Raw genomic sequence first — 17,862 nt, 5'->3', positions numbered from 1 at the left:
GTTAAGGCTGTGGCGCTGTAGACACAGAACATGTTGAATTAACCAACTTAAAGTAATGCTTGAAAAGGTGCAAGGTGTGTGTATGCATGTGAGAGAGAGCATATTAGTATGAGAGCGAGAGCATGAGAACCAGAGTGAGAGTGAGAGATGGACTTGGCACCTTAACGAAGACAAGTCTGTATTTTAGTCCGGAGGGACTGCACTCGTGCAGAGGCCGTTGGCCCCCATGACGAGGAAGAGCTTCTGTATCACCTCAAAGCTGTATCTCAATGTGGGGTCGTGGGGTACTCCATGTTGATACAGTAGAGCAGGCCAAATAAGTAAGCAGTTGCTGAGGGAAGGTCCTTAATGTCCTGGATGATCACGCTCTCTTCCAAGATGATGCAGATATTGCTGGCTGCAGGTAGGGACGCGACGGCGCAGACGGCATCTTCATACATCATCATGATCCCAATCTTTACACCTTTGGTGTGTGTAATCTTGCTCTTCATCTGTGTCCTGCATGTACAAACAGAAAAGACAATACTGAATGTCTGAATGAAACGCACTATAATAAATAATACAATAAACAATAATAAAATAAAATAATAAAACTAAAAGGAACACCAACACAACTTAATGCAACTCCAAGTCAATGTTGTTAAAGCACATATCTTGAACACAACTGCATGTGCAATCACATGCTGTAGGAACAATAAATATTGTTTTACTTTTCACATAATACAATTGTCTATTCCCATCAAATGAGGGACCTGAGGAAGAGAAGGAGGCCAGACAGATGTATAGAGAACAGGGACACGTTCATGAGAAGACAAAAAAGGGGCAGAAGACAACCACTGCCAAAAAAGGGAACACTGAAACTATTCCAAGCTACTCACGCGCATGTCTGAAATCATAAATCAGTCACAGAACTGTTCATGTAGGATGCAACACTAATTGTAAATCCATTTTAACTAGTGTTGTGCAAGTTCAACTGGCAAAAGGTGGAAACAGCAGGCAATTTCCATGCCACCCCCTACAAATCTGCAAATTTTGTCTTTTTGACTGATGTAGTCATGTTTGCATTTTGTCAGTGTTCCATTTGTGGACAAACCATAGGACGGTGTCCATCAACAACTGAAGTCACTTGCTCAAAGCTCAAAGATGGTACATCAATATGAGCTGTGGCAATAAGGTTTGCCACTCCTCCCACCGTTATGTCGAGTATGGTGAAGATACCAGAAGACATGCCAGTGTACCCCTGAAAACATAGAGGGGGCATAAGAGGGTTTACCACCCAGCAGCAGCATCACTACTGTGTAAGGGGGTACGGAATAAGGGTCCCCTGCAAAATGAGCTATACAAAGGCACTGATTTGTATGTATGTCCAAGACAGATGTCATTCGGGACCATTAAAAAGAATAGTGAATCTTGGATTTGCATGTTTCTGCTCCAATAGTTTTGTGTTGGTTTGTTGTTCTCTTACTTTAGCTGTTGGAGAGAGCCAAGTGAAAAGATGGGAGTCAAGTAGAGGACGAAAATACATGCACTTTTGGGAGTATCAGAGAGTAAATTAGTAATTACCAGACAGGCCTTGAAAAGATTGGAAGGGTCCTCCTTTAGGAAGAGGGGCAATCCCTCCAAGGCCACTCTGCTCCTTTGTTCGGCTATCGCCGTCACCTGAGCACATAGATACAAAATATACATGTTGCATGTCAGTGAATATTGTTATTTACTCAGATCATGTCAGAAAACTTGGTTTAGTAGTAAGCAAATCAACTTCTATTTGGAGCTTTAAAATGACTCGGATGTGAAGTGAGGCATCTTCCAGTCCCAAACTGAAGTCTTTTTTTATTCAGGTTGTCGTTTGCAACTATACTCTTTGGAACACTTAGTAACATGAACTTGTACTTCCAACTGAAGGCCACTAAACAGGGCATCAAAGCGAAATTAACTGAAGTAAATTTCAAGACATCCATCAAATATGATGGCTGTATTGGGTGTGAGGTAGTAATTCTAATTCTATACACAGCTAAATACATTTTTATCATATGCAAATACAATACCTTACATTCAAGGCTTCTAGATGAAAAGGTAATTTATGCAAACAAGTAGTTCAGAGTTTTTGGATATTAAAGACATTTAATCACAAAAGCTCTCTGGACCTCCTCAGTTGTAATTCTAATGTGGGAATGCAGTCATCTCTAGAATGGATATACGTATGTAGGCCAAACCCTTTTCACACGACAGGGATCAGGTTTCTGATCCTGAGTCACAGAGGTGGTCAAATAAAGGCAGCCAATCAATTCTATACTCGAACGCCAAATTGTCCTCAACCCCTTTGGTCCTTGACAGCACACAACTTTCTCCTGCAGATCTTTAAGAATATCACTTTGACACAATGAAAAGTTGTCAGTGTACAGCTTGTATAACAGTTTCAATGTAGTATTCACTCAGCCATTAAGGTCGCATCCTCTGTCAACAAAAAAAGTGAGTACAGCCCCATGTAAAATGCATAGATACAGCTGTGACAACATGTTGCCACAGTACATGCTGATGTGCATGTTTCTTTGGGGAACTTAAATATCCCAATGTTGACAGCATTCATGAAGACCCAAACCATTTGATTAACTAAGCACTTTTGTAGTACTGTGACACATGCTCGACATCGCCTAAACATGAGAATTTGTTCACGAGAACACAACATGGCTCCCATATTCTTAGTCTGTGTCGCTGATGAGGCGTCAAGTATGTGTGGTGATAACCAAGTGAGTAGCACAAAGAGTCCCATGTTTACAGTCAAGCATTGTAATGAAACTGACATGGTTCGGGGCTTTTTGGATGCACACAATGGGAGGCTTAAAGGTGCACTGTGTATTTTTTTAGTAGTTCATTTCCAGAATTCATACTGCCTGTAGGAGCCATAATTACTTTCTTTATTTTTTGTTTTCATTTTGGTATCATCTTTATGGGGATCGGTTTACTTTCATTTGTTTTTGTTTATTGGTCACTGTGGACATGGGTATGGCGCTGGGCATATGCGGTGCGTAATTGGAGGCCCTTTAATTAGTGCCCATCTGGCACCTGCGCTATAGTTCAGTTTGGTGTGGGGTGAGCATGGGGGAAGGCCATCCTTTTGCGTAGCCTACTTATATTGCGGCTACCAGATCCAACTAGGTTCAGCGCCGCTGTGGGCTAAGCAGGGGGAATCAAACATTACATCTTTGAGTGCGCGTAAACAAGTTTGATTCCCCCTGCTTAGCCCACAGCGGCGCTGAACCTAGCTGGATCTGGTAGCCGCAATACTGCCCATTCACAAATGTTACCTTTTTAACAAATACTTACCACCACCATCAAAATCTAACAATATTCATTATGACTGCATAAATTGCACTTTTCATACATAAAAAGGGGGATCTTCCTCATGGTCCGCCGTCTTGAATTGGCATTTTTAGCTGCAAAACTTACTGTACTTTGGTCATACTAGTACATAGTGTATTACTTTGTAAATATTCATGAAAAGATCAAAATTGACAACAGACAGCACAGTTCCAATGAGCAGCGTAGTTGCAATACCAACTATGACCACCACCCTACACAGTGTACTCTTACTGTAAGTCCACCAAAGAAACATGCATGTCAACATCTATTGTGCCTACTGAAGCAGATCACGACTATGCATTTACATAGGGGTGTACTCATTTGTTGAGAGGATGAATGTTAATGGCAGGATTTTGACAGAGCAATACGTCTTAAAGGTTATAAAACTTTATATTGTGTCAAAGTGCCGAAATGTGAGGGGTGTACTCAATTCAGTGATGTGCTGTAGATAGCCATGTCCTGCCATGATGCATCTGCCCATTCTTAATGTACGTCAATGTACCTGTGTTGTGTATATATCATTCTGAGTGCTTGGCTTTAAGTACTGGAATTGTGTTACATAAGATCCTACTTCCATTATACTTCAGACCAGCAAACACACTAAAAATGAGGCTGTACTGGCCAAGAACAAAACTCCAAGACCCAAGTTAAATAATGTGGTATGCACAGTTCAGTGCAGTTGGAAATGTTCTGATATTGATGAACACACATGACCACTTAGTAAAAGGATGACTAGACACAGGAAGGCACATGCATTATCAACAGACACTTAGTACAGATTTGACACATCCCATCTGAAATCAGACACTTGGGGGGACAGGCGTTTTATTCATATAATTCATCATAAATTTTGTCATATTATATCATAGGCAAATAATAATGCAATGACCCCATTAATATACATATTCAAGGACTATAATTTCACCAAACCCTCCCTGCTTTTATTTGGGCCCAACAGACTCACCCACTGTTGCGTTACGCTCAGTAGTCAAACACATTTACTGAAAACTAGATCACTTATCAAGTAAATCTCTTTTCTGTCTTTGTCGGTTTCTCAGTGCCAGATTGGTGCAAATGACGGTTGGATGCCATGACCCATTAGACCCCATAGTATCTGATTTCACATGGAATGACCTGATTTTGGGAAGTGAAGGACAAATTGGCTTCAATCAATTGTTTTACCTCTTAATCCAGAGGCGCGAGGAGGGCCCTGAAGTCAACTCCTTCCTTCTGTAAAGCTTCACCAATGCTGGGGCAAACCAATGCAGACTGGAATGTGGCCATTAGATGAATGTTTGTAATGCAATGAAACTCCCTGCAGATCTGTAGCCTACAAACAATACAAACATTGTACAATACAAACATGATTACAGATCTGAAACACACAGCCAGCACACACTACCGGTACATTTAACAATAATATTACATACAATAGGTCTACTAACTTCATCTGTCAGAAAAAAAAATCGAATTTGGACAGAACGTGGGTTAAGTTTACTTGGTGAGCTTACACTGTGCGCTATTTCCAATCGCAGGAATTCATGTCCTGTTCATACTGCACGAGGGGATCGCATGGGCTTAAAAAATCACATCTCACGACTACCGAGCATACACTGTGCGATATTTTCACTCGTGGATATTAAGCTCCTGCTCACACTGCACGAGGGAATTTCATGATATAAAAGCGCACATCTCACAGTCCTCACACGATACAGCCGACAGTCGGATGCGAGCCGAATGCTCCCACTGTAGGCTACGACATGACAGGCATGTTTCCCGGGTCTACAGAGGAGGGAACTTGCGCATCTGAGGCGGAGACGAGGACGCACTCAGGAGGAGAGAATAGCACGACCCTAGAGCTATTCATTTGTGCAAGTGTAGTGTCAAATCGGGTCGTAGCACTGCTTTAACTGTGCAATTTACTCACGAGGCGCGACCAGGATTCCAAACAGTTTTGATTTCCTCACGGCGATTGCACCATCGTGAGGTGAAATCGGTTGTCGTTACCCCATGTACACTACACGATGCGAGACTCACGATTGACCTGCGGTTGAGCAGGGACTTGGCCCGACTCCCAAAAAAGTTAGAGTGACAAATCGGTGTAAGCATTTTGAAGCGACCCTACAATTGCAAGATCATGAGGTGCAATCGCTTGTCCTTATACCATGTAGGCTACACTAGGCTATACGACGAAAGCTAGCTGGCAACTTCATTTCAAAACGGACTGACCATAGTTCTAGCCTACGTTGTGTAGCCTATGTTTAAAACAACAGGTGGATAGAGGTGCGATGCAATATCAAATTAATAATCTTATTTTCAGTAAAATATAAGAACTCCAACCTCTTGATGAAATCACAGCCGAGCAGTCTCAGTCTGGTATCCGCTTCAATCAGAGGGAAAAGGAAAAGACAAGTACCAAATGTGCGCTTTGAGCCGTTGACAATCTCGTCCACATGTTGTGCCCCTGGGGGTAACCCCGTTGCATGTAGACTTCTAGATCACAGCCCCGCAGACAAGTTGAATTCACTTGGATATGGAAGTATGACAGATGCATGCATGTAGAACTTGATATGACAACTTCGTATTGAAAGTTAATAGTGTTTTCCTGTCATCTTAGTCCTGTTTACTCAAATCAACGTGTGGTCAGGAAAACAAGGAGTTTGTTTTTTTGGAGTGTAGGCGCGATCGAGATGTCGTCAACGCATACATGCGCATGTAGACAGCAATGCACCCTGGATGAAAATGCTGCATGACGGTTAGATTTCCTGTCAAACTTCGAAATTTCGTCGATGATGCGTTGACGAGGTGACATGTCACATGGTGTCAAACCATCGCGGGATGAATGCGGCTGCAGTCAGATCTTGCAACCTCTGCAGTTGCTTATCCCCTTCAACGCTCATCTGCGGACTGCCTCCGAGGTCACGCGCCCATGAACTGGTTGGTCAACAACTCACTCACGTGTGTATATGGGTCTTGTCTTACACCTCTACACAAGTTTGCGCAGGTCCCCACTTCAGCTCCTCCTCACTGCCTGCCCCCCCACTCCTCACACGTGGTGTGTTAGTAGAGCAAACTGGCGCGAGCTCATCGTCTCGTTCATATTTGTGTCCGACTGTAAATGCGCTGTTTTTAATAACACCCTCGCTCACGTGCTTCCGTCAACGTTGGTCGACAGCAGCAAAGTCGTATGGGCCTATTAACAAACACTTGCCAAAACGCATGTGCATACACTTGCAAACACTTGGCACGTGCGAACACTGTGCATTCCCACACATCATTTTCTTGGGAAAGGTCATATATATACAGGTCCTTCTCAAATAATTAGCATATTGTGTGAAAGTTCATTTTTCCCCCATAATGTAATGATACAAAATAAACTTTCATATGTTTTACATTCATTGCACACCAACTGAAATATTTCAGGTCTTGTTTTGTTTTAATATTGATGATTTTGGCATACAGCTCATGAAAACCCAAAATTCCTATCTAAAAAAATTTGCATATCATGAAAAGGTTGTCTAAACAAGCTATTAACCTAATCATCTGAATTAACCAATTAACTCTAAACACTGGTAAAAGCTTCCTGAGGCTTTAAAAAGTCTCAGCCTTGTTCATTACTCAAAACCGCAGTCATGGGTTAGACTGCTGACCTGACTGTATTTAACATTGAAGTCAATGGCAGTGGCATTGCATGAGGGTCATGAAAGCCCAGATATCATTGATGCTTAGCTGTCAGCTGTTTTTTGTTCTTTGATCTGGTGACCCACACTTCCTTCTTCGTTATACTGCATAGATTTCCATACCAAGTTTTTCAATTTTTAACAAAAATCTAATTCTAATTTGCCAGAAATTAAACCCCATTGAAAGTCAATGGAATGCTCTGTCTGGCAAATTAGAATTAGATTTTTGTTAAAAAATAGAAAAACTTGGTGGAGGAGTTGCTATCAGGCCTACCACAGCTGAGCGCAGGGAAGCGCGCTGAGCTGGAGGAGGGGCTGTCCTATCAGGAAATAACCAAGGCTGTGGGGGGGTCTGAACACCGGGAAGGCACCGGGGTTGGATGGCTTGCCGGCCGAGTTTTGTCAGGCCTTCTGGGATACAGTAGGGCCTGACCTGATGGAGGTGTTTCGTGAAAGTTTTGACAGAGGTACCCTGCCAGTTAGCTGCCGCAGGGCAGTGGTGACGCTGCTGCCCAAGAAGGGAGACCTGGGGCTTCTAAACAACTGGCGGCCAGTCTCACTGCTCTGTGTTGACTTTAAAATTCTATCCAAAGCCCTAGCTAATAGGTTAAAGGACTGTGTGGCTTCCTTGGTGCACGAGGATCAATCTTACTGTGTGCCGAACCGGACTATTTTTGACAATTTGTTCTTAATACGGGATATAATTTCAGCATCAAAGACCTGGTACGCCAGGGGTGCCCGCTGTCAGGGCTCTTGTACTCCCTGGCCATTGAGCCCCTACTGGTGGCCTTGAGACTGCACCTGACGGGAGTTGCTGCTCCTGGCGCCCAGGAATTATCGCCTGTTAAATTGACCGCCTATGCTGATGACATTACTATAGTAGTGAGAAATGATAATGACATTGTGGGGCTGCTGTCTTGTCTGGACACTTTTTCAAAGGCTACATCAGCACGGATTAACTGGAATAAGTGTTCCTTTCTTCTGCTGGGAAACTGGGGGGTTACCCCACCACCACAACTTCCTCAGCAATGTGTGTGGGAAAAGGGGGGGTTTAAAATACTGGGGGTGTTTTTGGGCTCTGACACCTTCCTGCAGAAGAACTGGGAGGGGCTGCTAGACAAAGTTAAAGGGCGGCTGCACAGGTGGAGGTGGCTGCTCCCACAGCTATCATACCGGGGCAGAGCTCTCATTGTGAATAACTTGGCAGCGTCTATGTTGTGGCATCGGTTGACCGTGCTGCAGCCCCCGAGAGAGCTAATTGGACAGATCCAGAAAGAGTTTGTTAATTTTTTTTGGGATGGACATCACTGGCTGCCTCCAGGGGTTTTGCATCTACCGCTGTGCGAAGGCGGGCAGGGGCTAATACACGCACAGTCAAAAGTTGATGCACTAAGGCTTCAGTCACTACAGAGGTTGCTGTACTCCTCAGAGAGTGCACCTTGGATCCCCTTTGGGCGCGCTGTGCTCAGGGGGGCAGCCGGAGGGGCGCTTGATAGACATTGGGCTCTGATGGACAGTGGGTTGGTACAAAATGGACTCAAAAGTTCTTCTACTTTCTATTGTTCTGTTTTCAAGACATGGGGGTTGTTCAGGAGGGCAAGGGGAGGCCATGACCATTTTGGGATAGAGGAGCCATTATTCCACAACACCTTTTTGGCCACACAGCAAGGTTTTTCACAGGGGGTAGTGGACCTTTTCTTTAATAATGGCATCACAAGGGTGGGGAACCTCCTAGATCTCTCTACGAGGGAGTGGAGAACACCAGAGGTGGTGGCGCAGCAACTGGGGTGCAGATCAGTGAGGGCCAATCGCTAAGTTGCTGGGGGTCTTACAGGGCTCCTTGCCAAGAGAGCTGAAGGACTTTATTGGGGAGTTCATAGTCAGTGGCGTGGGAACTGCAGCTTTTCCAGTGGTAAAACTATCCCCCAAACTAGCAGGAACGGGGAGGCGTACGGACTCCCTTCTCTCGTGGGCGGGCTGTATGGATATGTCTTTTGACAAGGTGGGGAAGAAGGTGATCTATTACACACTCGTTAAAATCTCTCACTGGGCACAATTACAAGGGCGGCCTGATACAAAGTGGAGGGTTTCCTTAAGCTGGGCTTACACTGTGCAACCTTTGCCCCGATTTGGCACTCGCACGACTTTTTGAGAGTTGGGCGATTTCTTGCTCAATCGCAGGTCAATCGTGAGTCTCGCATCATGCAGTGTACATGGGGTAACGACAAGCGATTTTCGCCTTACGATCGTGCAATCGCAGGGTCGCTAGAAAATCAAAACGGTTTGAAATTCTGGTCGTGGCTCGTGCGTAAATCGCCCAGTTAAAGTTGTGCTACGACTCGATTTGACACTTCACACTTCACAAATTAATAGGGTCATGCGATTCGCTGTTGAGCGCGACCTCATCTCCACCTCAGGTGCGCATGTTGCCTCCTCTACAGACCGGGGAAAGATGCCTGTCGCGTCGTACGGTGGAAGCATTTTGCTCGCATCCGACTGTCGGCTCGTGTAGTGTGAGGACGTGAGTCGTGAGTTGTGAACTTTTAAACAGTGAAATTCCATCGTGCAGTGTGAGCAGAAGCTTAAGACCCACGAGTGAAAATATCGCACAGTGTATGCCCGGCTTTAGTGTCAGCCAGTCAACTGTCCCTGCATGGCGAACACTGTACAAAAGCCCTATCCCCAAGCGTGCTGGAGACCTTGGCGGGTTTTGCATTGTGTCATGGCCACAAGAGTTTTTCTTTCAAGGATAGGAAATAAGGAGTCAAACTTAAGTGTGCTGTGTAACGTGCCTGATACCGTGTTCCATGTGTTCTCAGAGTGTGCAAAACTGACCCCATTGTTTTGTTTACTTACAAAGGTGTGTAGTTGTTTTGGTTTTATTTTTACGAAGGAACTGTTTATTTTTGGAGTCAAATACTCGAAGAGAATCAAAGATGTGTGCACCTGTCACACCTGTCAGCAGGATGGAAAAATAGTGGCACAAACTGACCTGTTTAAGACTCTTGTTGAAGCAAGGATAGTAACTGAGTTCACCTACTTTAAGGTCACAGCTGATGTTACTTTGTTTGAAAAAAAAATGGTGTTTAGATAAGGGACTTTGGTCAATCTGTAATGGTGGTAAGCTTAATTTTAGGTGGTAATGATCCGGGGTATGGGGGTGATGGGGGGAATGGGGAAGGAGAGGTCTACTCCCTTTTATGGTGAATGGAAGGATCAACATGCATGTAATGTAAAGTACACTTTTTAAGTGGTGACAATGGTTCACAATAAAGGAGTGTTGAAGGTCTAATAACAGATGAAAGAAAAATAATTCTATTCTGAATTGTTGTTTTAATATGATAAGCTCATATGCAGTAAACTTGTGATTGGATTGTATTGTCAGCAGTGAATGTGTACTCATTTCGGCTGTAGCTGCACCCTCAGACAGGCAGTGCAAATAGGCAACAACCTCCTCTCATCACAATGTCAGCCTTACATATAAATATTATGGGTAATGTTATTTTTTTCTACAGTGCACTGGAAATACATAGTGCTGAAAAATATACAAACCCCAACTCCGATGAAGTTGGGACGTTTGGTAAACAGTGAATAAAATCAAAATGCTATCATTTTCAAAACATTCAATCTTTTCATTAGATGGAGAATAGTGAAAAGACAACATATTAAGTGTTAAAAACGAGAAAAAATATTGTTTTGGGGGACATATGTACTCATTTCTAATTTGATAAATCCAACACGTCTCAAAAGAGTTGGGACGGGGACAATAAATGGCAGCAAATGTCGAGGAAGACTAAAAACAAAACAAAAGACAACACTTAACAGTTAAATACATTAACCGATGAGATGATTTTATATAAAAAACAGTGTTAATTCCTATCTTGGACATGATTTCACCAGCTTAAATGGTGGGTGTATTCCTTGTCATGTTTTGCAATGTTTTCCTTTCTGTAGTGCTTACAGTGTGACAGGTCTTGACCAAAAACCCACCATTTTATCACCTGCTGGTCCTTATGATGGAGCCAAACTGTTAAAACATAGTAGAGAATGCAATTTGACCTTACTATGTGGCAGTCATCGAAGATCTCCCTTCAAAATATAATGCATGAGTGGCTTTTCATGCTGTTTAAAACCCATTTATACCATTCAGCACTGTATTTAACTCTACAGATGAGTGAGAACATCTTAACCAATGCACTACTGCACCCGCATGCCATCATGGAGGCTGAATTTTGAAGCTAGCACTAACACAAGTTGGATGGTCCATTTTCACTGTAGCACAGGATGTGCCATGCTCTATTATTGTCAAAAAGAATGGACTTCTACAACTTCTGCTGACTGCTGTAAGCAAAGGACAGTTTCCCATGTCTTCTGGGTCTATTTCAAGTGAGCTCAGGTGCTTAGGAGAATGTTACACCCCTGTATCATTTGCACGCATTAAGCATTCTTAATATGGCCAATTTTCAATAGCTCTAGCACTCCAGGAATTAGATTGAGACTACAGCCAATATATATTTCATGATGTCATGAACCTATACAATGATTTTATTAACAAAAATATGTCTTATATACACTCAATCTTGGTAAATCAAAGGGAATTCAAAAATGTATGTAATAACTATGGTAATTATTCCCTTTGCATCTTTAATTCTGAGTGACTCAGCCTCTCTGTGATGATCTTATACCTGGACACCTATATTGTCCGTCAGTACAATTCATTTTGAAATGTTCTTCTTTGTTGTTTTATCTTATTTGGATGTTTACTAAATTTCACTGATCCCCGTCCCAACTCTTTTGAGACGTGTTGGATTTATCAAATTAGAAATGAGTACATATGTCCCCCAAAACAATATTTTTCCTCGGTTTTAACACTTAATATGTTGTCTTTTCACTATTCTCCATCTAATGAATAGATTGAATGTTTTGAAAATGATAGCATTTTGATTTTATTCACTGTTTACCAAACGTCCCAACTTCATCGGAGTTGGGGTTTGTATATATACTGTAATCTACCAAATCATTGAGACAGCAAGAATGGATCATGCAAGGGGTTTTGAGTCCTAAAAGTAGATCATCTTTAGCTGAAACTAATGCTCCACAATAAAAGGTGGACCACCATTGGCCTACAGAAAAGGCATATACTTTTAGGGGATATCACCTTTCTGATACAAGGATGAACATACTGCTAAAGCTAGGAAAATCAAGAACAAAAGCAAAAGAGAAACTGCACAGCGTGTGTGTGTGTGTGTGTGTGTGTGTGTGTGTGTGTGTGTGTGTGTGTGTGTGTGTGTGTGTGTGTGTGTGTGTGTGTGTGTGTGTGTGTGTGTGTGTGTGTGTGATAAATTTTTGTGTTTGGAAGAATAAGAAAGGGAACTCAAAGCCACTGAGGGTAAGTTGGATTGGCCTCAGTCAGTTGCATTTCCCCTACTACAATGACTTTGATCGTCACAGCAGACTGACCACAGACCACAGACCAATGACTACAGGTAATTTCTCCTACTACCCCTACACATACTATAATCAAACACAAAAGTTTAACAAAATGGATTCAAGTAACACTTAGCAGTGCTTTGCTCTATTTCCTCTATCTTGTGAAAAAAGGTCAAATGCCACAGAAGGACATTCAGAAAGAGATCATAATTGGTGACTGGACTGTATAATCAACCATCCCACACTTGCACATTCATCTGCACCCTTTTTTCCTATGTCCTATTTCCTATGATGTTGCTAACTGCTGATATGCCAACTCCACCTCTCAACACCCGTGAACTCTTATTGACTGCTGTCACCCCTCCCCCAACAGGAAACAATACAACACTTCTTGTACCACTTTGTGTGTGTGTGTGTGTGTGTGTGTGTGTGTGTGTGTGTGTGTGTGTGTGAGTGTGTGTGTGTGTGTGTGTGTGTGTGTGTGTGTGTGTGTGTGTGTGTGTGTGTGTGTGTGCACGTGTGTGTGTGTGTGTGTGTGTGTGTGTGTGTGTGTGTGTGTGTGTGTGTGTGTGTGTGTGTGAGCGCGTGCGTGCGCGTGTGTGTGTGTGTGTGTGTGTGTGTGTGTGTGTGTGTGTGTGTGTGTGTGGTCGTGAGTGGGGGGGGTGCTCGGGATTCGTGGCTCTTTAATTGATGCTTGGCCCCCGATTTCATCCTTGGACTATAGTGACTTTGGCACCTGGACACTTTGGACACTTTTTTAAATCCAGTTTTTGAATTTTTTTGAATGTTTGTAGTTACAAAGTCGTTGAAAAATAACTGGACATTCTTTTTGAAATGCTATTTTTTTGACTAACAGGATGAGAAAAGTGAGCGCTTGCTTCTGTATGTCCTTTACACACAGGTAAATATTTGGCTTTATTTAAGAACGAATTGTTTCAATTAGTAGCATCTATAGTATTGCATCTGTGTGTGTGTGTGTGTGTGTGTGTGTGTGTGTGTGTGTGTGTGTGTGTGTGTGTGTGTGTGTGTGTGTGTGTGTGTGTGTGTGTGTGTGTGTGTGTGTGTGTGTGTGTGTGAGAGAGAGAGAGAGAGAGATCTGACTTTGTGAGGTAATATGTGCAATGTTGTGTGTACTGTCTTTGTGTCTTCTTCTTTATGTAGGCTATCTATGCAACTGGACACCTTAATTTCCCTCAGGATTATTACATGATACTCTACTCTACTCTACTCTCTGCTCTACAGTGGCAGCTCACTAGGAATCTTCTGCATTTGTGTACATGGGCATTAATTCATTCCTTCCTTTATTCATTTAGTTATTTTATAATAGGCCTACAGTCTTTTTTCTAACATTTACATTTAAACACAAGAGTGCAAACACACAGTTTTACACTAATGAGAGTCAACCTTCCATGACAATGGATTACACTGTGGGATGTCCAAAGGCAACAGAGACAATATGTCCATCTCATTATCTAACCTTCCGTCCTTGCCTTGATCTGTGGCCTCGTGCTTTACTGACACCCCCACGTCCGTGGAGAAATCAGTTGCCCTGCTGAAAGCCTTGGCACAACAACTTTTGGGGGCCTTTTCCCCATTCAACATCCTGACTGTAAATGAGGAAATGACCTTATAAATTGTGCTTTCAAGAGATATTGAATAAAACTTGCCTCACATGTACGAGGCCACAAGCACAAGGCGAAGACAGGTGGTTAGATAAAATGAAATACCGGTAGAATGAAATGGAAACACTGTAGTAGTGGAAGGGAGAACAATGGCGCCACCTTGTGGAAATGTTGGATTCAATGTGTGAAGTTCCAGGGCTGCTGTCACACACACACACACACACACACACACACACACACACACACACACACACACACACACACACACACACACACACACACACACACACACACACACACACACACACACACACACACACACACACACACACACACACACACACACAGTCTGTGTTAAAGTTGTACCAGGCCTGCCCAGTAGATGGCTTCATTCCACCATAACTACAGTATGTTCAACTGTCAGCCCTGCCTGCCCATAACTATGACTCGCCTCTACATGGTCATGTGGATCAATGGGGTGTGTCCAGTAGTGATGTCACAGTGTGACTACACCTTGCTAAAGAAGACAGTCGTAGAAGACATGGGGAGAAGACAGGCTACTAAGGGAGTGTTCTTTTATCCAACGTAAATGGTCAAACATGATTCACTTGTGTTAATCCCTGGGAATACATAATGTTCAAAGTTCCATTTATTTGCTGGGAGTGGTTGACGGGAAGCTGGGTGAGTTGGTTTTGCATGTGTCAGCATGAGCGTGTCACTATTTGGTCAATGTCATACAGTAATTTATTTCTCAAGTCAGATATACTGTATCTGAATATGCCCGATGCATTGTATAATGCGGAGTAGTTACGTAATTGCTCATAGGAGGTTCTCCCTTGATGGGGAATACCCAATTACTGCACTTATAGCCCACTTGTACTTCATACTGGCTTCTCAGAGCAGGGTGTTGGGATTTTTTCCCTGTGATACTTTATGTCCACTTCTAAATCTGACACGTTTAATACAAATCAATAAATTTACATTTTCTCAACATTCACTTGTATTTGTTTCCTGTCAAATTGAGTTTAAAGGTGATTTAACAGATTGAGGGTGTTGATACAGCTATTTTACGTATCGAACTGCACAACAATTTGTACAGATTGTTCTTTATTTTGTATAGTGTAACGATAACAGAAAATAACGGGTTCATCAGTTACAACAAGGACATGTTTGGATTTTGGGGGGTGGGGTGGGGGGGCAGACATGAAACATGCATACAGTATATTCAAGATACAAAAATGCTGCCAATAACCAGGGAGATTACTGTAGGTTACATACATATTTGTACCTCTAAATTTCACTCCATTGATCTAGTAGTCCATATAGTTATTTATCCCTTCCGAGACTATCTAGTCTTGGCATGGTTCTGTGTCACCTTTTGATTTAATGCCTTGTACTGTCAATATGGTGAATTCAGGTAAATTGGACCACCTACATGTAAAGCAAAATGAGAATATGTAAAGCAAAATGAGAATTTTACAGCATTAAGTTCAAGTTCAAGTTTCAAGTTTATTTAGCCATATCAACAGTGTAAATGGTGTGCTCACACAACAATACAACAAAAGACCCACAACTAGGGAGGGGGGGGGGCGTATGAAAGAACATAAATACATAAATAAATAAACAGGGAATGACATACAAAAACATTGGATGTACATGATGTACAATGAAGTTGAAGCGTGTCAGTGCACCATCCATGTCGGTTAAAATGCAAAAGTGATTGAAGTAAAGGAAAGAAACAAGTGTAAATAAGAGGTACTGTACATGGCTTTCAGGGTTTCAGGAACAGTTGGCACTATACAGCACATAGTTTATTACACTTTTATTATTATATAATACAACTACTATTGCACAGTTATGGACTGCTGCTACTGTACTTCTGTGCATCGACAACTACACCTCTAAATTGAGTATTGCATATAGGCCTACATATTACACAGGTTCTATGGAGAACTACAATTTTACTATTAGTAGTGGTGTGGATGCTTGGTGGCTGACCTGAGTCTACTAACTATTGAATCTGGTTGATGTGATGGCTTGGCTCCCAAATTCCTAGCTCTTCTGAAGCACACACGCCTTACCTTGTTGTAAGCCTTTTCATACATATCACTTGTGAAATACTCTTTCTCAGAAACCATTTTTTCTATCATGGTGAACAATTGTTCAACCTCATCATAATTTTCACTCCTGTTGTTAAACACATGGTATCTTTTCTGACACGTCTCAATAATTTCCCTCAGTTGCTTACAGGAATGTATGTATTCATGAACTGGTATATGCCCTAGTTGATCTGCATGTGTGAGCAGGATGAGAGTGTAGTTTAAAGCCTTGTCTCCAAAGTTGGTTTTGATCCAGTCGATGAGTTTCCCATCTTCAGCAGTCAGTGTCAAGTCCAATCTCATGACAAGGAGAAAGACGTGTGGTCCAGGCAAAGATAGCTCCACAGACCATTTAACTTCTTTCTTCAGTTCATTTTCTTTTAGTTCGAAAATACCTGGCGTATCAACAATGTTGACTTCGATTTTACGAATTAAAGCTGTTGACCTCTGAGATATTCTTGTCACAGATCCTGCAGAACACTTCGATGTGAATGCATTTTTCTTAAGAATCCTGTTTCCGCTTAAACTCTTCCCTGATCCAGTCTTTCCAAGGAGTACAATTCTCAGCTCTCTAGTTTTCACTGTAAGTCAATCTCAATTTTAGTTGGCAGTGATGAAATCAGTTTCAAATTGCTAAAAAGGTGGTTTACATTTAATTTAAAGCAAGTACTCACATGGTGGCTCTTCCATCAGCATAAACAAATGGTAATCCAACAGAGGTCTCAAACAGCTGTGTATTTCTTCTGTGTATCCCCTCTCCCCAAGGATGCTGGTCTGAATGTGTCCCGTGTCCGTCCCAGCTACATTATGATGTTCCAGCTCAGACCGTGGAACGTGATTCCTCCCCCTACCTCCCTCCCTCCCTCTCTCTCTCTCTCTCTCTCTCTCTCTCTCTCTCTCTCTCTCTCTCTCTCTCTCTCTCTCTCTCTCTGTCTCTGTCACTCTGAATAACACACTTTACACACTCACTTACTTTCATACAAGCATATAAAGAATGGATGTCCGCTGTAAGTAAATTATTTCGTTAATTGATTTACATCTGCATAGAAAATACATAATGACAGATATTGTGTCTCTACTAAGCTATCATTGCAGTGTTTTTGTTTGTTTATTTTGCTGTCATTAAATGCACATTTACATAATAATGTTAAGGAATTGTGTTTTAAAATATGACAATCTATAAGGAGAGCAATAACATCATTAATCATCATTAATATCATTTGGGCAAGAAGGCAATACAATTATGTATCATCACAAAATCATGAATGAAAAACATGAATGCAAAAAGCAGACTGTTAATATAGACTTTAAAATTGCAGATATTTGGAGATTGTTTAAAGAGACTTTGGATGATCTTTCAAGAAATGATTTCAAAGACTTCAGGTATCACCTTTGGAATCATAAGCGTAAGATTCCATGGAGCAAGCTGGAGGAGGCACATGCATGTGAGACTGCAGACCTGATGATAAGATACTATAGCAACGAGGCCGGGAACATCATGGTATCTGTCCTGGAAGAGATGAACTTCAATCACTGTGCCAGGACTGTAAAGAAGAAGTGTAAGGATGCAACCCACAATTCTCACATGGTTATTGTTTATGGGGGTGTAGGGCAATTGAGTTATTTCCACATTTGTGTCTGGGTTTCCCCATTTTTTCATTAATGTGTTTT

The 17,862-nt window shown here is 42.1% G+C and overlaps 1 protein-coding gene across 1 annotated transcript; it reads right to left on the bottom strand.

Annotated features, from left to right (window-relative positions):
* Positions 1-266: 266 nt before the first annotated feature.
* LOC134457923 (GTPase IMAP family member 9-like) lies at positions 267-16,881 on the bottom strand. Its single transcript, XM_063209965.1, has 6 exons — positions 16,866-16,881; positions 16,174-16,772; positions 1,564-1,659; positions 1,094-1,240; positions 879-886; positions 267-498 (listed from the first exon to the last, which is right to left on the bottom strand). Exons 1-6 carry the CDS (start codon positions 16,879-16,881, stop codon positions 267-269), a joined length of 1,098 nt encoding a protein of 365 aa, XP_063066035.1.
* Positions 16,882-17,862: the final 981 nt, after the last annotated feature.

The sequence above is a fragment of the Engraulis encrasicolus genome, chromosome 1, assembly GCF_034702125.1.
Source record: "Engraulis encrasicolus isolate BLACKSEA-1 chromosome 1, IST_EnEncr_1.0, whole genome shotgun sequence".
NCBI classification, from domain to species: domain Eukaryota; kingdom Metazoa; phylum Chordata; class Actinopteri; order Clupeiformes; family Engraulidae; genus Engraulis; species Engraulis encrasicolus.
The sequence above is the reverse complement of the archived record's forward strand: the minus strand, read 5'-3'. Positions and strand labels throughout refer to the sequence as shown.